The 21,305-nt window shown below is 41.3% G+C and overlaps 1 protein-coding gene across 2 annotated transcripts in view; it reads left to right on the top strand.

Moving 5' to 3' along the window:
• Nucleotides 1-17,026, top strand: part of NKTR (natural killer cell triggering receptor) — a 42,612-nt gene extending 25,586 nt beyond the window's left edge. The window contains exons 10-17 of one of the 2 annotated variants that reach the window (XM_004676274.2): nt 158-313; nt 4,178-4,265; nt 4,868-5,013; nt 6,124-8,985; nt 11,199-11,294; nt 11,885-11,941; nt 12,469-12,576; nt 14,259-17,026. In XM_004676274.2, coding sequence (XP_004676331.1) covers nt 158-313; nt 4,178-4,265; nt 4,868-5,013; nt 6,124-8,985; nt 11,199-11,294; nt 11,885-11,941; nt 12,469-12,576; nt 14,259-14,346 — 3,601 coding nt within the window. In that variant the 3' untranslated portion in view covers nt 14,347-17,026. Of the gene's footprint in view, nt 1-157; nt 314-4,177; nt 4,266-4,867; nt 5,014-6,123; nt 8,986-11,198; nt 11,295-11,884; nt 11,942-12,468; nt 12,577-14,258 lie in introns of those variants that run through there. The other variant, XM_012735326.1, reaches the window with a different exon arrangement.
• The last annotated feature ends 4,279 nt before the right edge of the window (nt 17,027-21,305 follow it).

Below are 21,305 nucleotides of genomic sequence, written 5' to 3'. Positions count from 1 at the left end.
AATTATTTGACTACTTTTCATATTAAAATTTTATAATTTCTTAGAGAAAATTATATAATCCTTTTGGCTGATTTGTAAAAGCAACTTCACTGTTTTAATATCTAATTTTATGGGCTTCTATGAATGTAATATTACAATTTGGTTTGTTTTCTCAAAGTCGCTCTGAGAGGAGTGATACCAATGAAAAAAGGTCAGTTGATTCAAATGCTAAAAGAGAAAAACCTGTGGTTCGCCCAGAAGAGATTCCTCCAGTGCCTGAAAATAGATTTTTACTAAGAAGAGATATGCCTCTTGTCACGGTGGAACCTGAACCGTAAGTAGGATGACTAACCTGTATGTTTTTGTTGTTCTGATTAATGATTCTGTCAGCTTATTTATTGAATATGACCTGAAGTATCAAAACAGTTTGAAAAATGCTGTGGAACTCACCAGGCTGAGTGACCCATACCCTACTTAGAATTCACATTCTACTGGTAGGGAAATGGGCTGGGCACATTGGTCAGGGGAAAAGTTTCTTATTAGCGATCTGCAAAGATTTCATTACCTATTTTCTTTACCTTGAGAATTAGGGGTGAGATTTTTGTTGTCAGAATAGGGGATTAATTAAACAATTTGGATCTAAATGATAAAATATGTCTCCCCCTCTGAATTGCCAAAATTATTTGCAGTAGTGACTGGGAGTATTAATATCATAAGTAAGTTACTGATGTTAACTTGGTTGTGAGGGAAATAGTCAAAGAATGAATTTGATATGTGAAAGTCCTATGAATTCTGTAACAGTTAATGAGCTATTTAAATGCTTATTAGTAAGGAGCAGTGAACAGTCTGAAAAGGAAATTAAGAAAGCAATTTCATTCCACTTTCAATGTCCATAAATATAGTTTTACTGGAATACAGCCATATCCATCCATTATTTCTTTCCTCCATTTTTTGTGCTACAGTAGCAGAATTGAGTAGCTGCAGTAGTAGTTTGTGGTGCTTTTATTGCTTTATGCTGCCCTTCAGTGCCCTATACAACACAGTGATGCAATTACAGCTCTCCCAGTATTTCAAATACTAAACATATTACATCTATGTGAAAAGATACTTTCAAAGGTGAAATATGTAAACTCATTACAGATCTGCAGTAGAGGAGTACTGTCAATACGATTGATAGGGAACACTACATATCCTAACTAAGTGAAATGTTATTCTCCCTCAGAAAAGAATTACATTTCTCTCATTAATACAGAAGTATTACAATAAGTGATAATCAGTTATATTTTGAATTTGATAGAACATTTGTGAAAGATTTCTTTTTATATAGCAACCTACATAATAACCTTGATTATTTTTTATTTTAGATTCCTTACAGAAAAATTTTATCAACCACCACTATCTGGTATTGTTAAAGTTTAAATCAGCTGTCTTTCGCTTATAGTTGACTATTGGCAATACATTTATTTGTTCATCACTTTTCTTTGTTCATATAACACCTTTGGAAGTTGTGTGGAATTATTGTAAATCATAACTGACTGCAGTTGTGGCATACAAAAATGGCAAAACTGATATGTTAGGGCCTTTGAGACTTTAATCAGCTGTTTTGGAGATAGAATTAAGCTTCAAAAACTCATATACAAGGATAAAATAAGAATTGCCAGCCATAACTTAGCCACTTTTCTGATGTACTAGCAGTTAAAGTCATTATCACTTAGAATTTGCTTAGCAGAAGCTTGGTTCCACACTTGCTCTAGTTTATTTGTTCTCAACCTCAGCTGTATTTTTAGAATAAATTGGCAAGCTTTTTAAATTACCAGTTTCTGAGCCATACAACAAATAAATCAATGTGGGGAAAAAGTGGAGGGAGGCAGCATTAGATTAAAATTAAAGAGCATCGATTCTTGCTGATTACCTGTTATGTAAGTCATTTGACATTGGGACTAATAATTGCCTGCCAAATGTACCTACTTAACTCATTGTGTGGATCAGGTGATGTCATGAATATCAAATGACTGAGGAAACTATAATTACTTTAAGACTTCTGCGGTAACTGTTTTATCTGAAGCCAAATTCCTGGGATCTCAGAAAACTTTATTCAGTGGTTGTAAGAGTGAAGTTTCAGATCTTTCTGTGATCTTGGGCAAAAAAATCTTTAAATTCCTTATCTTTAAAATGAAGATGACAGTAGTACCTACCTCATAATGTTATGACAGTTAATGAGCTATTTAAATGCTTATTAGTAAGCAGCAGTGAACAGTCTGAAAAGGAAATTAAAAAAGCAGTTTCATTTAAAATAAAGTCTTGTCTTGGAATACATAGGAATAAATTTAATAAAGGAGGTTAAAAGACTTCTATAATGAAAACTACAAAATACTGCTTAGAATTAAAAAAGACATTCTGTATTCTTGGATTGGAAAACTTAATATTGTTAAAATGTCATTACTGCTCAAAGCAAGTTATAGATTCACTGCAACCCCTTATCAAATTCTAACAGTCTTTTAGCTGAGTGAAAGTCAATATTCAATTATTCAATATGCAATTGCAAGAAGGGCTCCTGAATAGCCAGATAATCTTGTAAAATGACAAAGTTGGAGAAATCATGCTTTCTGATTCTAAAACTCTCACTATAGAATGAGATACTGGCATAAGGATCTACAGATCATTAGCATAAAACTGAGAATCCAGAAGTGAATCCACACATCTATAACCAGCTGATTTTGATTGTCAAACCATTCTGTGGAGAGAGGATAGACAACTGGATTATCACATGCAAAAGAATAAGGACGGACCCTCTACACATCTTACACAAAAATTGGTGCAAATTGGATCATCAACCTAAAGAACTAAAACCATGAAACTTAGAAGAATACATAGGGATAAATTCCCATCACCTTCGATTTGGCATTGTGTACTCATAATTCGGCACCAAAAGCACAAGCAATGTTAACAAAGAAACAACTCAAATGGGCAAAGTACTTGAGTAGTTTTCAAAAAAAAAAAAAAAAGATATACAAGTTACCAGTAAGCATGTGAAAAGAGGAAATGCAAATTAAAACCACAGTGAGATCACCACTTTTCACCTAGTAGGATGGCCAGAATAAAAAGACAAAAAATAAAAGTTCTATTGCTAAGGGTATAGAGAAATTGAAATGGTCATACAGTGCTGTAGGAATATAAAAATGATACAACCATTAAGGGAAACAGTTCACTGGTTCTTTGAAAAGTTAAACATATTTTCTATAAACCCAGCAGTTCTACTTCTAGGTATATATCCAAAAGAATTGAAAATAGACTCAGTTATTTGAACGACAATGTTCATTGCAACATGATTCACAATTGCACAACAGTGAAAACAACCCTACCGCCTATCAACAGGTGAATGGATAAATAAAATACATCTCTACCTAAAATGGAATGTTAATTCAGCCATAAGTTAGATGTTACCAAAGTCTGATGGAATGAGGAGGAATGGACAGTTACTGCTTAATGGATAGAGCTTTTGTTGCGGATGATGAAAATTTTCAGAAAAGTTGTACTTTTAGTTATTTATATACATATATAATTATACACTTAAAAATGGTTAAAATGGCCAATATCAGTGAATATTTTACCTAACTAAAAGATACTTCTGAGAATGCTTATATCATAATGCCTGACACAATAGTAAATATTCAGTAAAAGAAAGCCGTTATGTTAATAATAGACACAAAAACAAACTGAAGTATAAAAAGATTTCATGAAAAGCTGTAACTGTTGTAGAAACCCTGCCCTTTGGATTATAGCTAAGATAGAGTGCAGATTTGGGGCATTGCAAAAGGGGCGGCTTTTAGAGTAGAGCTGGGGAAACAAATTCACTATAAAAATAAGTTTTAAAAATTGGAAAAATGTAGTTAAGCATCAGAGTTAGGATTCCTATTGAACACTATTTTGACAAAAGACATCTATAAAAGGATTTTGTTTAAAAATATTACTGTACTTAATATGACAGGTGCTAGTATTGTATATTTCTGTCCAGTTGGGTCACATTTTTTTCTAAGTTTGGGCATTTAAAGGGTTTACTTAGAAAAATAGGTTATGTGGAGGGTCTCATTTTGCAAATCTAAGTGAATTTTTTTTCAACCAGAAGATCTTAAATTCTGCAGTTAAACATTGAGAAAACTGTCTAGCACTTGTTTATTTTTAATTTCACTCTTTTCAGGAAGATTCTTGATGTTACACCTGTTCTAAGTGATCAAAAACCATCTGTATCAAAGTCTGGACGAAAGATTAAAGGAAGGGGCACAATTGTATGTGTTAAGACTTTTCTTTTTAAAAACCACTTACTTAGGGAGGGGAGACAACAAAGCAAGGGAGCATAGTGGACTGTGGTGGACTATGGGTGTTTGGTGGTGGGTGTAGTGGGGGAAATCCTACCCCTTTAAAACACGAAATATGCTGTAAACCACTATCACCTCAATTTAAAAAGTTACTCTGAGCAGTAAAATTTTCTTACTTCTAAGTAAAACCCTAGCTTTGATTTTAGGTATAATTCAGACTCTTCAAAGAGCTAATTGCGTGAGACTGTACTGCTACTCCTTGTAAGTTTACCGCTCGCTATGCTTGAAATTGTGAAATGAACTTGAGTGGGTTGAAAAACCCAGGGTGCTCACTAATAAATGTAACCAATAAAACTCAAAAAGAGGAAAGTTTCATTGTGGTTACAGGTGAATCTTAGTCTTTCCCCATTCTTCTAGTCCCTTATGCTCAAAATAACTTCATGTCTCCCTCTGTGTTTCAGTCGTTGTTGCCATTGAATGGGATTTGAGATTGGGTTTTACACCTAGCTCTGTCCTATAGCAAACTGTAAATGAGAGGTTTTTAAAGAATAGTTATTCCTTTGTTTTTAAAGCGCTATCACACACCTCCAAGATCAAGATCCTGTTCTGAATCAGATGATGATGATAGCAGTGAAACTCCTCCTCACTGGAAAGAGGAAATGCAGAGATTACGAGCATACAGGCCACCTAGTGGAGAAAAATGGAGTAAAGGAGATAAGTAAGAACTTTGAGTAAAAACACTCCTATTCCTCAGACTATAAACCTAAATTTCTTTTTCAGTTTGAATAAATGACCAGAAGTTTACATTGTATAGCAGATTCTTTTCTGGCCATGTCTTTTAGTGACTGATAAATGATAGGAAACCCTGTATCCAAGGTAGGCATTTAACAGCCCTAAGACCTATCAGTTTTTCAGAAGCATGCACTTATCTTAATCCTCACTGACATCCACATTGGAATATCTGTCTTATTAATGAACTCACTCCCTAGTAGTTAATAGAAAATACACCAATGTTTACTCATCTACATTGGTGTATGTATAATTGTTCATGGTAGAATTCTTTTTTTATCTGGGTACCCAGCAATATGGTTAGAAATTAGAAGAGGGAGGAATAGGTATGCATCTGTTGTGTGGAAGGTGTTTAGAAACTAAGAATTCTCACTAAGAACTCTCCATTTTGAGCCCTGACATTACCACTAAAATTGTAACACCTACATCTATTTTATTATACATTTTTTCTTGTACTTTTCTTGTAATGTTCATGTATAATTTCTGTAATAGGTTGTTTAACTAAAACTTTCGGAGAAAGTTTTTATTACCTCTCTGGGAGTGAGATATATTGGTGGCTATGTTAAGTTCTCAAGAAAAAGAAGCTTCTCTTAAAGTTCAAGTAACTATTCGATGTCTGCAGAGAATGAACAGAGTTGTTTGGGAACTTGATTTGACTCTCCCTCAAAAACTTCCTGGAGGCACAAAAGGCTATCACAGCCAGGAACTTGTTAACAATGCTCTTATGATTTCTTGTGATTATTAGATTTCAAAACCATTTAGTATCAAATTTAGAATTTGCTTAGTTTTAGAAAAGCCCTTTTGCAAGTGAATCTGTTAGTCATTGTCATTTTGTCTCTGTGAAATTATGAGGTCAAGACTGGGCCTATCAGTCTTTGATTTATTTTTCTTACATGTGCTTAAACTGTTGATGGAGTCAATACTCTGTTCTTAACGAGGCTTATCAATACATTTGTACTGACAACAGATAGAATTTTAAGGCATAGAAAATATGCTAATATATAAAACTGCATGCATATTATTATGTTCTTTTCTATAGGTTAAGTGACCCTTGTTCAAGCCGCTGGGATGAAAGAAGCTTGTCCCAGAGATCCAGATCATGGTCCTATAATGGATATTACTCCGATCTTAGTACAGCAAAACACTCTGATGGTCATCATAAAAAACGCAGAAAAGAGAAAAAAGTTAAGCATAAAAAGAAAGCTAAAAAACAGAAACATTGCAGAAGACACAAACAGACTAAGAAGAGGAGGATTGTTGTACCATCTGACATAGAATCCTCAAAATCTTCCACCCGAAGAATGAAATCCTCTTGTGATAGAGAAAGGAAATCTCGTTCTTCCTCCTTATCGTCTCATCATTCATCAAAGAGGGAGTGGTCTAAGTCTGATAAGGATGACTTGAGTTCTTCGACCCACTCTAGCAGAGACTCATACAGGTCGAAATCTCACTCACAGTCTTATTCTAGAGGAAGCTCAAGATCAAGGACTCCATCAAAGTCTTCATCACATTCTCGAAGTAGATCAAAGTCTAGATCTACTTCCAAGTCAGGGCATCAAAGGGTAGCTTCAAAGTCACCAAGAAGGACAGCCTCTCAGTTAAGTGAAAATAAACCAGTTAAAGCAGAACCTTTAAGAGCAACTGTGCCAAAAAATGAAAATGTTATAGTACAGCCAGTGGTGGCCGAAAATATTCCTGTAATACCACTGAGTGACAGCCCCCCTCCTTCAAGGTGGAAGCCTGGACAGAAGCCCTGGAAACCCTCTTATGAGCGAATTCAAGAAATGAAAGCCAAAACAACCCACTTGCTGCCCATCCAAAGCACTTACAGCTTAACAAATATTAAAGAGATTGGAAGTTCATCAACTTACCATAAAAGAGAAAAAAATTCAGAAAGTGATCGGAGTGCTTATTCAAAATACAGTGATAGAAGTTCAGAGAGTTCAGCAAGGTCAAGGAGCAGATCTTCTAGGAGTAGATCTTATTCCAGATCATACACAAGATCTCGAAGTCTAGCCAGTTCACATTCAAGGTCTAGATCTCCTTCATCTAGGTCTCATTCACGAAATAAGTACAGTGATCATTCACAGAGTAGTAGATCATCTTCATATTCCTCTGATAGCAGTGATAATGGAAGACGAGCCAAGAGAAAATTTAGATCCAGTGGGAAAAAAAACACTTCAAATAAAAGGCGTAGCAGCAGCTCTGAGAAGACACTTGACAATAAATATGTCAAAGGCAGAGACAAGTCTTCACGTCAGAGAAAATACAGTGAAAGCAGGTCGTCTTTAGATTATTCTTCAGACAGTGAACAGTCAAGTGTTCAGGCTACACAGTTCACCCAGGAAAAAGAGAAGCAGGCTCCAGTGGAAATGAATAATAAACAAGAGAAAAACAGAGATGAAGAGAAACCCAAGTCTGAACGGGAATGCCCCTGTTCAAAAAAAAGAACTTTGAAAGAGAATCTTTCTGATAACTTTAAAAATGCCAGTAAGCCCAAAAGAAAGAATTATGCTGGGAGTAAATGGGACTCTGAGTCAAATTCAGAACGAGATGTAATGAAAAACAGTAAAAATGATTCCCGGCGATCTTCTGATAAGGAGGAAGGTGAGGCAACGTCAGATTCTGAATCGGAGTCTGGTGAAGTTCACATCAAAGGCAAACCCACAGCAAAGTCTTCATCAGGTGCTTCATTGCCTGATGGTAATGGCACTTGGAAATCAGGCAAACAGCAGTCATCAACCTCTGATTCTGAGGGTTCCTATTCAAATTCAGAAAATAAGAGAGAAAAGCAGCGGAGGCACAAACGTGTGTCAAGGGAAAATCTTAAAAGGGAACATAGCAAAAAATTGAAAGAGAAATTGAAAGGGAAAAAAGACAAAAAGCATAAAGTTCCAAAACGAAAACAAGCATTTCACTGGCAGCCTCCACTAGAATTTGGTGAAGAGGAGGAGGAGGATGTTAATGAAAAACAAGTTACTCAGCATTCAAGAGAGAAAAAACAAGTTTTTGAAAACACTGAAACCATAAAAGAAAATATTCCCAAAACTGAGAAATCCTTTGAAGATGGCAATCTGCCAACTAAACATAATATGACAATTTCATCAGATGCTGATCAGCATACCAAAGATGATAGTAAACTCAGCACTCCTCCCAGAGTCCTAAATACTGAGGAAGATGTAGCCAGTTCTCCCCCAGACATTCAGCATGTAGAAGAAAATGTCCCAAGCAGAGTGGAAGATGTACTTCAAGCAGATGACAACATGGAGATTTGCACTCCTGACAGAAACTCCCCAGCAAAAGAAGGGACTTCTCTAGGAAACTCAAGGCTTGTCACCACAGATACAAGCAGTGTCCTAAAGCAGGACAAGCAAAGGGACTACCCTGAGGCAGAGGTGCTAAAACAGGAAGGCAGTATGTCTGAAAGCAAAACAGTGGGGGAAGTGGGGAAACTGGACAGCAGTGCTGCAGAAAACACTGTGAAGAGGGAGGTGACTGAAAAGAGCCAGCTCAGCCTCATGGATAATAAATGGAAACCTCTACAAGGTGTAGGAAACCTGGCAGCACCTACTGCTACCACATCCAGTACTGTGGAAGCTAAGGCCTTGACGACTGTGCCTGAAATAAAACCACAAGGCTTGAGAATAGAAATCAAAAGCAAAAATAAAGTTCGGCCTGGGTCTCTTTTTGATGAAGTGAGAAAGACAGCACGCTTAAACCGGAGACCCAGAAATCAGGAGAGTTCAAGTGATGAGCAGACACCTAGTCGGGATGGTGATAGTCAGTCCAGGAGTCCAAGTAGATCTCGAAGTAAATCTGAAACCAAGTCAAGACACAGAACAAGGTCTGTCTCCTATAGTCATTCAAGAAGTCGATCACGAAGTTCCACATCATCATATCGGTGAGCAATATTATTATTTTCTTCTTCCCAAGAAGGGTTTGTTAGAATTTAGCCTGGAAGCACATCAGAATTAAGACCAGGTCACTATTTCCAAATATCTGGAAAGAATAAAGAGATGTCTTGTGCTATGTGACTCAGAGAGCAGATTGAGGATAAATGGGGAGTGATTTCAGGAGAAGAAATTTGAACTCAATGTGAAAACACTGTCAATTCAAGCTCTCTGGCAGTAAAAATGAGTTGCCATGATAGGTGACAAGCTCATCTTCTAAGATGAGAGGCTGCTCTCTTGCCTTTAGTGCAGGGTCCTGAATTTAGAGTGTGTTGGGGGCTTGGGTCTCACCCACCACTTTACACACGTGGAAGGTGGGAGCCAAGATGCCCCAGGCGCAGCCTGTACTGACAGGGAGAAAGGGTAAAAACAGTCAGCTTTAAATTTGGTATTTGTTTGGTTCAAGTTGTATCTTGACTTTTATCATCATACACTAGATTGGTGCCGAGCATGGGAATTTTTAAAAACAGAAAATCGGTGATGGTAATAGTGATGTTTTGTGTACTTTTCCCTGTAAATATTTTGTGGTTTTACCTCATACCCATATATATATATTGTACTTGATTTTCATCACTTGAACTTAAATACAGTAAGAATCTATTTTTTGCCTTGATAGCTATCAGGCTCTTTCTTGCCTTTACTCAGCAAAATGTCTTTAAAAACAGGAACCAACGTTAGCCATGTTAATGACTGTTCCTGTTTACTTCTCAGGTGCTTTCTTTCAATCTGCTTTCCATGCTTCACTTCTTGCTCTCACTAAACTAAGGTTTTCAGGTACTTAACGCATAACCAGCGCCACGGCATGATTTCAGTCCTCACCTTCTGGAAGCCCTCTGGTAGCTCTCCTCATCCCTCTCAGGCCATGCTATGATTGTTTGGCCTCCTGTTCTTTCTCCCCTGTCCTGACGGCCAGCATATCCAGAGAGCTCATGATCTGGCCTCTTTCCCCAGGTACATTCCTGAGTGCTGGTCTGCTGAGCTACTCCACCTTCCCACCTGCTTGACACCAGTCTCACCGTTTACACTCTGCACCGAGCAAGAAGTGATGCTCGCCACTCACTCACTGTCTACCACCCGCTTTTGGAGCGGGTGGTTTGCAGTTTACAAATGAAGACTGTGAGGCATAGGAAGGCTAAAGAGCTTGCAGCAGAGCTCGTGACTAGTAAACTAACAGCGCTATACTCTGACTCCCTGTTTTGTTTACTTGCCTGGGCCTTCTCTTGTATTGGACTGTGAACTTGCTGAGAGTCAGGGATTGTGTCTTACTCATCTTCCAGTCATCTCACAGGTTCTGCTCTACAGTTGTTTATTGAGAAAGTGACTAGAATTTTATTAGAATGTAATGTGTTCAACCTCTTATAGATGAAAACTGGAAGCATTAATGCCTTCCAAAACACAAGCCCATACTGAATAACTTATAAAAACATAAGTAGTTTACAGGTAGGATAAAACAACAGGAATAATGCTGGGGGAGAAGAATTGGGACCCAAGTGACTACAGAAGGGCCAAATTGTATAACTTAAGCTGTGTGTTTATTCTATTAAATAGAAAAATAAATGGTTAAGATACAAAAATAACAGGTAAACTCACTCATGTATCTGTGATCTAGCTTAAAAAAACAGAGCCTTGATGTGCTTGATTGGCCCTACCCAATACCACTCTACTTTCTTCTCTCCTAGAGTTGAACAATATTCTAAATCTTTGTTATAGTTTGTTGGCCTTTTTAAATTCTACTACAGATGCTTCTGTTTGTAAATGATCCTTTTTGTATATTTCACACAGAACCCTTTCTATATAGCTGTCTGACGTTGCCTTCTCCATTCAACATGATCCAAAGCTGTCTCTATCTAGTTCATTTTCCTACTTAGGAATATTTCGGTATATATCTGCTTTGATGTTTTTTAATCCATCTACTGTTAATAGATATTTAGGTTATTTCCTCATTTGTTACTACAGATGGAGTTTTTAAGAACATACCTGTGCCAGCCTTTAGTATTTTTCTAATTTCATTTGATTCCATTTAAAGGCACATTAGCTGTCATTGTTACATGCACCATGAGGACTCTGAGACGTTTCCAAAAACCTCTCATCCTTCCTTCCTAACAGCAATTAATGGTAACCACACTGTTAATTAATATAATTACATTTTTGTATTTTCATTTAGATCCAGAAGCTACTCTAGGAGTCGGAGTAGAGGGTGGTATAGCAGAGGCCGTACAAGAAGCCGGAGCAGTTCCTATCGCAGCTATAAAAGCCATAGGTGAGTGTGGGGATGCACCTGCCTACTTCCCAAGGCCTGCACAGGTAGCATGGGGCAGCTGTTGAGAAGACTCTTGTCACTGCTAAAAGCTAGACTGGCCTGCTTACTCATCTGACCCTTTCTTTGAAAAAACTATTGGCTGCTTCTTGGCAATTCCTAGAATGGGATATAATCAGAATGAGAAGTAGATTTAAGAGGTGCTGTCACCACTACCTTGCCTCCCTTACCCCACCCACCACATATTCCTTAACCTCAGTTCCCCTCTGCAGTCACTTCTTGACTTGGGCTAGAGATTGAGATAAGATTGTTGGGAAATGGCACCAAAGTTGGAGAACCCTGGTGTCTTCCCCTCTTTTGCTTCTCAGGTATTTTCTACTCCTGCAGCTTCATTTTATGTCTGCATGGCCTACCTGTGCAGGACTTTCCCCCTCCCTGTCTGTTAGAGCCTCCCCAGTGACTTTGTTTATGTGTACCTCCTAGCTTTGGTATGAAAATAAGGTAACTATAGCAATTCGATTTCATTGTGCCTTCTCCTTGATGGGCAAATAAATGCCTTGATTTTTGATGATTCCTTATGTGGTTACTGTTAGGACATCCAGTAGGAGCAGATCCAGGAGCAGCTCTTATGATCCCCACAGTCGATCCAGGTATGGACAGAGGTTGGGTAACTGCTTGTGGATGCAGAATTCAAAGACCTTCATTTATTGAGTCCTTCGTTAATTCCCCTTTAAAAAGTGATGTATTTTATTGAATAATTTAAATGGATGTATTTCTCACTTGAAATAATACCCTTTCTAAATGAGGTCTTTCTGGTAGTTTTTACCTGTTGGCCCATTGTATTCCAGTGTCACAAGTGACAATTGATGTCAAATTAAAATAGTAGGTGTTGATTGAATATAATGACCTAATAAGATCAACCTAATTCATACTACTTAATGTTTATTTTATGACATTTTTCAATGCCAAAAATAAATTACTAGTTTTCTGTTTAATACGATAAGACTGATTTTGGGTAATTGCTAAATGTTGTCCACTACTTGTGATGTAAATGTATTCTCAAGACATCATTTAATGCCTACATTCTAAACTAGAATACTCTTAAGATCCTGAAAAGAAATGTCATATATGAATGTCTGAATTGGAAAATTTGTGTTTGTTGTTGCTGTTAAAGCAGGTCCTACACTTATGATAGCTACTATAGCCGGAGTCGGAGTCGGAGTCGAAGCAGAAGCCAGAGGAGTGACAGTTACCACCGAGGCAGAAGATATAATAGGCGATCCAGGTGGGTCTCTCCCCTTCCGAGCACTGCAAATTACTGTAGGCACTTGGCATGCCGGGTGATAGATTGGAAGAGAACACATAATCTGAAGACAGTAGCTTCTGTCTTTTCTGGAATTTCAGCAACCCATAGGCAGCTACTAAGAGTAGCCTTTGTATTAAGAGTTGCCAGGAAATGTTTTTGTACTGTTGTTTAAATTTAAAATGGATTTTGATAGACTCATATGTCCTTGGACAGATATTCTTTTTAAGAAATAAATAAGGCCTTTAAATAAGGCTGGTTGCTAGAAATAGAAATGCCATTTTGTCAATTTTTAAAATAAAAAATGTTAAGATGTCAGTTACTTCAGCAGCAGGATTGACTTCTACTCAGTTATTTAGTAAACATTTTTAATATATTATAGATGTTATATTTTTTTTTAGCATTTTTGGCTACTACTGCAAAAGTGTTCATTGGCGAATTTTTATAATGTCCCTTTTCTGGTGGCTTCCAGCCTTACCTTGAATCCATCACAACTACAATGATCCTTGTAGAATATCAGTGAGATCTGGTGTTTGAAACTTTACCTTTTCTTTAAAAAAAAACAAAAAAAGATTTACTTATTTAAATACAAAATGAGGTACAGACCAGAGGTGCAAGGGCAGTGAGAGGATTCACCAGAGACAGAGTGAAGAGCAGAACAGGCAGATCGACAAAGTACACTGCTGAGGGGAGCAGCGCATTTATCATGAACTCGCACTGAAGTGGCTATGTCCTAACTCTTTGCACCACCAGGGAGGGTCCTTGGTGTTTGAAAGTTTTCAAGGACTCTCCACCGCCTTCAAGGGCAGGTCTAGTCTTAGCACAAATGTCCTCTCTACCAACGAATTCCTGGTGGAACTTTTCTATCCTCCCTCCTTGAATTTGCTAGAATCTTTCTTCTTGAAATGCCTCCTATCCTATAGGTCTTCCCTGTACCCATCACCTCTGGGAAGCGCTCTCCTACTGCTAAATTTGAGTCACCACACCTCCACCCCCTCAGTGTGCCTCTCAACATTCTAGCCCGTTACTGCCCCTAAATTGTCTTACCCATTATTACATCATCCAGGATCCCCATGGAACTATATTTGACCTGTTTTTATTTTGTCACTAGTGTCTAGCAATGTCACTGGCTTTTGGTCAGTATTTTTCAATATTACTGAGTGAGGCCCACAGCCAGGTCCTCTTGACTTCTTATACCAGTGTTCCTTTCCCTGCCCCTCCCTTCACCAGTTACTGAGCCCCCTTTTTGATTTACATACTTCTAAGTGAAACTTCTTTCATGCACCTTCCACAGTCTACCTGATTATTGATGTTCATTTTAATGTGGAAAATTATTCTTAGTGTATTTCAAGTAATTAAGACATGACATTTATTTTATCTTAACCTTGCTATTACACACTTACCATTTATCATGAAAACATTTTGCAAATGTTTTCACTATGTTGCCACAGTCAGTACTCCACTCATCCTCCACCAACTGTGCTATGCCAAATCAGTGTTGCCTTTAAGCCACTTACATTAAAAAAGAAGCTATGTGAGGAATTCAGAGGGTTGGCGGTTTAAAATGGTTTTATGTATTTGTTTTACTTTGTTTCAGCCTTAACTGTAAATGCCTGCATTGCCTCTAAAAACCTGTTTTATGTGTTTTTTTTTTAAATATACAGGAGTTGTAGATCTTACGGTTCTGACAGTGAAAGTGACCGAAGTTACTCGCATCACCGGAGCCCCAGTGAAAGCAGCAGATATAGTTGAAATGTCTTTTTTTTTGATACAAATTATATCTTAATTGTAAATACCTGGTAACTTAAAAGTTTAAGAAATTTAATGTCAGTCTGTTCTATTTCAATATTAGAGATGAATTTCAAAGATAGGTAGTTCTTGTTAATTGTTGATTTACAGTGTGCAGAATTTAAAATACAGTTATGTCTCGGAAATATTTTTATGCCATATTCTACAGTAGCCAACTATGGAAATTTTATTTTCTTGAATCAAGAAATCATGAAATTTAAATATAATTTGCAATATTATTTTAGATACACTATTTCTCCCATCTCATGTATTCCCTAGAATACAATTCTTTTTGATTCATTATTCAGGTTTTAGCGTATATGCTGCCAGATATCATATCGTGAAGGAGAACTGTTAAAAGTAGCCAAATATTTATATGCCACTTACACAGTCTTACACATATGTGCTCCGAAAAACAAACTGCCCAGAATTGATACTGCTGGTAGCCAGGAGTGTAATGCAGTCACTCTGGGGTTCTTAATTCATTCCTTACTTTGTTGTCTCAGAGGATCAGGAAAGTCATCATGTGGCCCACTGTCTGAGTTCCTGCAGGCTGGAGGGTATAAGTGCAGAATAATAAACCAGCCTTAACGATCAATAGCTGCACTATCTTTAAGGACCCAGTTTTTTGTGTGCTTTTTAATAAATACTATCTGAAGTTTTGATTGTAAAAAACAATTGTATTCCAGTTCATGCTTTGGTGCTTGGCACTTTTTGGTGCCCCCTTAAGCATTGTTCTTATCTACTATACATTAGAATCTCATGACATGAGAGGGGGGAAATGAATTGTTTTTTCTGTATTTACTAACATCAAACATGGTTCCTTCTGGGCCGTAATCACTGGCTTTGGAGGGTTTCTGCAAGCACAGGTGTGGACCTGGGTCCCCTGAGGTAGGCAGGATTGGCACAGTAGCCACTCGGGTGTACTGCCATTGGTGATGTGTGCGCCTTGGAACGGGTGGATTGAAGAGCGGACTTTAAAAGTGACCAAAATCTAACTGCCACCATCCCAGAGACATTTCATAGGGCTTTTTACTTCTAAACATTTGAAGTAGGAGATCTACTGCAGAGCAGTTGAACTTTTCTGAGCACCAGCATGTTGTTCTGTTTCCATTGTGACCACACTCATGCAGTGAAGCTTTGCCACAGTAGACTGGGATAACAGATAACATTGACTATACATTTTCAGTATTGGGTGGTCCCTCCAAAAATGATTTGATCTGGTGTGGGTTTGGTTAGTTGGTTTGTTTTAATCTTCAGTTTGTTTTTCTCCCCAAGTGTACTTAACCACCTGAGTGCCAGTCCAACCCAGTTATGCAGAAGAAATTCATATTGGACGCTTGATGTAGGACTCTGTGCCATCCTATCTCAGGCCTCGCCTGGGAAGTAGGAAAGAACCCTCCTTTCGAGGGATCTGATAACCCTTGATGGGTGAAGGGTTGACTTTGGGGGATGTTTGTTAACTGTCACCCATAGAAAGTTCATACACAGGGTTATGCAGTTAGGTATTTGCCAAGTTGACAGGCAAGAGTACATTGAGTAGAGGGTTAAAAGCAACCATACTTGTTTACTTGTTGGTGAGTGTAAAACATTGTGTGATTTGTATGAAGTGTTTTCCAAAGTTGCCTGCAAAGGAGAATATGCTTTAATACTACTCAGTGGGAAAAAAAATAGAACACAAACAGAAACTGCCAAGTTACTTATGAATAGTTATCCTTGGGCAGTGCAGTAGTTTTCTGTTGCTATTCAACAGATCACCCCAAACTTAGAAGCTTAAAACAGCACCCATTTCCTAGCTCACAGTAGCCCATGTCCAGCGAGGTGTGGCTGGATTCTCTGTCCACATGCCTCACAGGCTGAAATCCAGGGCGAGCAAGGAGCACGCCTTTATGGACGCTGTGGGGAGCGGTCTGCTTCAAGTTCATTCAGGTCCCTGGCAGAGTTCAGCCCTTACTGGCTGCCAGGAGCCTTGCAGCGCTTATCACTGCTCACGTTCCTGCTGGTCTGCTTCCCTTCCTCTTCAAGCCAGAATGGCCCATCTCATCGTCATCCTCATGCTTCATGTCTCACTGACTCCTCTTATAAGGATCTGTGTGATTTGATCAAATCCACTGAGTCCTCCCTATTTTAAGGTTATCTGTGCCATAGAAAGTAACATCAGCACCTGAGTGATAGCTAGGTTCCTGGGGTTAGGGCATGGAATGGGAGAAGCATTTTAGGATTCTGCCTACTACAAAAACTTTGCCCATCTCAACTGTGGGTGGAATTTTTCCGTGAAAAAGTGGGCTCAGGAAACCTTATTTTCTCTCTCCATGGAAAAAAGAGCCCTCAGCTGCAGCCTTCAACTGTGTTTACTGAATGAATTACAGAAACAGCTTTTCTTCCTTAATGGGATTGTTCTGTATTTTAAGGTATTTTTAATAAAACTGAATTATGTTGTGTATTGAGCTTCTTAGAAAATGCATTATTGCACTGTTTTTGTAATGTCCTGTTTACTGCAGTGAAACATAGCTGGTATTGTTCAAAACCTGTAGAAACACTTTTGTACATATTGGCAATGTCTAATTTGTATACACCACATTTAAACTTCCCTAAAACTTAAAAGAGGGACCCTTGTAGTAATTAAAGTATATACTTAGTCTAAGGCTGAGTCTGTGCATGTTTCATCGTCCTGTGCTAGATGAGAAAGAAAACACTTGGGTCTCTTTGCTGAGCCAGCCAATTTGAGATTTCATCTTTCTGCAGCTTGCTTTCTCCTGGCTGAGTGGATGGCTGTAGCATGCCGTGGAGCTAGAGAGAACTTCAGGCAGTGATGTTCACCTACCCCGAGAGTACATATGGCTCTTGGTCGTCTTCCCCTGCAGACTCCAGATCCTCCAGGGTTTGATGCTGCTCGCTGAGGTGACCTGCAGACAGATGTCTTTGCTGAGGAAGGGATATGTCCCCTCCCACCTGTGAGTTGCTGCATAGGGAAAACACAGTTACCTGCTGACCCACTGACAGCCTCCACATGTCCTCCCTAACAGTGTTTGCTGGAACATAGCACTCACTCCTGGAGAAAAGATTCATGGTTATACTTTAGCATCCACATGAGAATTCATAGGGCAAGTACAATTAACATTTTTCTCCTTAGAACTCAAAGGAATTGTTATTTTAAGTGAATACAACATCTAGACTTAAGTTGCAGATATTCCTGCTTTCAAAATTGAATAGTGGACCCCAAAGTTAGGTAGCTCCTGAGAATAAATTTGGGTGCACTGCTTTAAATTTACAGAAGATTTTAAGTCATTTTGCTATATGGGAATCCCTGCATAGCTGTCAGGCTTAATTTTCGGGAGCACCAGTATCATCTTGCATATTCTTACAGTGATCATCTTTATCAGTATTTGAGAAGTGTCAAAGGCTTTGTTCGGACTGTTGCTCTAAATTAGCTTGGCACTTAATAGCTGAGGGCATCCAGAGAAAATGCCTCTCTTGGGCAACCTTGTGTGCTGGCTGGGGCTCCACCAGAAGGGAGCAGAGGCTGTAGAGGTAAAACAAGAAACCTTGCCTGCCGGTGTGCAAACTGGCTACATGAGGGGCCTTTCCAGCCATGTGTCACGAGTTGAAGATCATGGGCTCCAGACTGCTGATTTCCAGAAGAGGAAATCTACTGCCTGTTGCCTAGAGGGGAGAGCTGTGCAGGACTTGGGTAGAATGAGCTAGGGGAGTGCTGAGAGAATGGCTGTCCTGTTCTCATTGTTCTAAAGGGATTGAGGAGTGACCTGAGAGGAGCTGGGTGCTCGGGATGGCCTGTGCAGTTGTGGTGGGAGGCAAGAGCCTGCTGGCTACAAGTGCATACATACAAAGGGGCCTGTGGGCTTTGGTGGTCTGGTTTGGGGAGTTTTGGTAAAAGGTAGTGCTCACTTGCCTTACCTTCTCTCCTTCCTGTGGGGCCAAGCTCCATCTCCACAGACTGAGCCATGTTCCACAGCTTGCAGGACCCAGGCTAGCCTGGGGAGGGTTTTCTCCAACCAGTCTAGAGGCCCGAGCACATTGTAAAAAGGAATGACCTGAGGCATCTGTAGTCTGCATCTGGAAACCTAGCCCTGGGCTTCTGTTCATCAGTACTGGGACACACAGTGTTTACATAAGCCCCAGAGAAGCTATTAACATGGTAGCCCAGACTTGAGGACCTCGCAGAGCTCTGGCTTGCCATAGGGCCAAGGAACATAGTGCTTCCATTGGCATTCAGCCCCAGAACACCCACAGCTTCCTGCAACTAGAATCTCAAGAAAAAGGCCCAGAAGGGTCCCCACTTGAGTTCAGTGCCTCCCATTTTGGTCTTAAAGGAAAGACCTCTGAAAGATTTGGGGTCAGAGCCAAACCACCCAGGTTCAAATTCTGCCCTGCTGCTCCTAAGTGGAGTAGCTAGATAAATTCTTTATAATTTAAAGTTCATCTGAAAAAGTGGGATACTAGGAATTCTCCTAGAACTGGTTTAGAAGAAATACTTAGAGCCCAGCATACATCAAAGTGGCTGGGGCGCTGGCCCCTGGGCTTGCCTCCAGGAGGAGAGGAGGAGTCCTGGAGGCTTCATGTGGAGGGCCCAGCTCAATCACTAATGAGGCCCAGTCCCCTGAACCAACAGGGTGGGAGAGGATCCTGGAAGCTGCCGGGGAGGCCTCAAATGCCAAGGCCATGACGTCTATGGGGTGGGGAGCTGGGGGTAGGGGGTGGGGGTGATCTGGGCAACCTGCTGGTTCGCATTAACCACCCTCCCCCCAGCTCTGCCCCTGCAGCTGTGGCTGTTAGTGTGCCAAGCTCCCTGGAGGAAGGAGTCAGAAGTGACACCCCTCCAGCCCCACGCCCAGAGGTCTAAGCTCCTCTACCCAGCCGCATCGGGCAGCATCTAGTGGGTAGTCGGAACTCTCCTGCCACCCCACTGACCCCATGCTGTCTTGCTGGCTCCCATTTTCTGGCACTGACCACTCTGTTGCCTCCTTACACGGGCTCTGCTACAGCAGCTACACAGCTTGATGCCACATCAAGTGGCTTCCAGTTCCAGAGGCTGAGCTGTCACCCGTGCCTCGGGTGCTCTTTTCTACCTGGAGTACCTTCCTCTCCGCACTAGTTAATGTTAGTTTACATGCTCTAGCTCTGTGCAGTCCCATTTAAACCCACCAGACTGAGTTCTTTGAATAGCTCCTTCCCCGGGAGTCTCGTGAGATCCGCAGGCCAAGCTTGCAGAGCTAAGCCCTGGCGTCCCCCAGTGGATGCGCTCTGAGAGAAGCAAGCTGGGCTCTTCAGAGAGACTAGGCATTGCTGACCCCTCTGTCTCACCCAATCTCCAGCCCACTTCTTCGGTATGACTCCCATACCCCCAAACTTGCTCACACTGCTCACACTAACTATGCTATGCCTTGGCTGGGAAGTGGACCCAGAAGTGTTCTGTGCAGTTCTCTCAGCCAGGCCCCACCCACCCCTGGTTCCTATGCTGGTACTTGGCAGTGTGATTTATCCTGGTCTGGGCCAGCAGGTACACAATCCCTCCCTGGCCACCTGCCTGACCACCATGTCAGAGGAGGAAGAGGGCTGGGTAGGAGGATGAGGTTTTTGAGGTGGCAGACTGGGCAGGCATGGAGGCTCAAGCCTGAGCCCCACCCCCACCCCACCCTGAGAACTGAGTCAGCTATCTCTGCATTCCCTATGGCCACTCAGGGCAGGATATTTACAGTGGCCACCTCTATGTCCCTGGTGGCCTTATCTGTGCCTCCTTTCTGCTGCCATCTCTTTTTCCAGCAGGGTCCCTCCTCACCCTTCATCTGGCATTGTGTAATCCTCCCTTTCCTCTTGGCGTTCTCGGGTCACTCCCAGCTGGCTCTTGTCTTGGGGGCCTCTCCATCCTGACCTCAGGGTAAGTCACTGCATCATTATAGTCCCATGGGACTATATGATGTGGCTGTGATCTTGGCCTCTGCCCTGTTTCCCTCCCTGGCACCCAGAACTGAGTCACTTGGAGCAGTCCTCGGAGTACCTGCTCACTCATAAGGTGGCATTTGCAGGGGATGGGCATGGGCTGATGCAAGCATAAGTGCACACAGGTGGGGAGGGCCAGAGGGTACTCTGTGGTGCTGCCAGGCTGAAGGCCATGTAAGTCACCAAAAATGGGGCAGTAGTCAGCTTGGCGAGGAGTGGGGGTGGGGACACAACGGCATCGGAATGGCATGGACCACATGAGAGGTCCACAGAGACCCCCTCCCCACAGTGGTAGCCCAGTTGCCAGTTGGGTCTGCCAAGTCCTGCACCCCCAGGTCCCCCACCCTGTTGCCTGCTCAGCCTGGCATTTCCTTTGCAGCCTCCTGCCAGCACAGCCAGCCCCCTGCCCCCACTGGTGTCCATGCCAGAGCAGCATTCCGCAGGCCTGGCTGCATCTCCCCAGCAGAGCCAGAGCTGGGAGGCTACTCAGCAGCAGTTGGGTCAGACAGTTGGGGGGCACAGTGGGGCCTCGGCCTCTGGCCTCAGTCCTCCAGCGTTGTCTTCTGCTGGTCCCGGCACCAGAAGGATTTGATGGGAGCAGCTGTGGTCCAGGTTCTTGAATCTCCAGCCCTGGGCGGTCTGTGCAGCCAGAGGAGGCCATTAGGTGGGTGTGGGTCCCCAGCACCAAGTCCCACAGGCGAGAGCCCTGGGTTAAGGGGACAGAGATAGGGGCTGGGCTAGGGCGAGATTCCAGACTCACCCTCAAATCAGAGCAGCCCGAGCCAGAGGGGGAGTCGGCCCCTCAGCGGTGAGTCGCTGAGGGGAGCAGGTGGAAACCTTTTCCGCAGCCGGTGGGGCCGGCGCGAGCAGCTTCCCGGTTTGGGGGCGCCGCCTCCGACCCCGCCTGTGTGGCACAGCTGGAGGGCACAGAGGTTAGACTCCGGCGAACTCCCGGGGCCGGGGGC

Source organism: Condylura cristata, unplaced genomic scaffold (assembly GCF_000260355.1).
Source record: "Condylura cristata isolate star-nosed mole 26May11 unplaced genomic scaffold, ConCri1.0 scaffold00004, whole genome shotgun sequence".
Classification (NCBI taxonomy): domain Eukaryota; kingdom Metazoa; phylum Chordata; class Mammalia; order Eulipotyphla; family Talpidae; genus Condylura; species Condylura cristata.
Note: the sequence above shows the minus strand (reverse complement) of the source record. Positions and strands in the feature narration are given on the sequence as shown.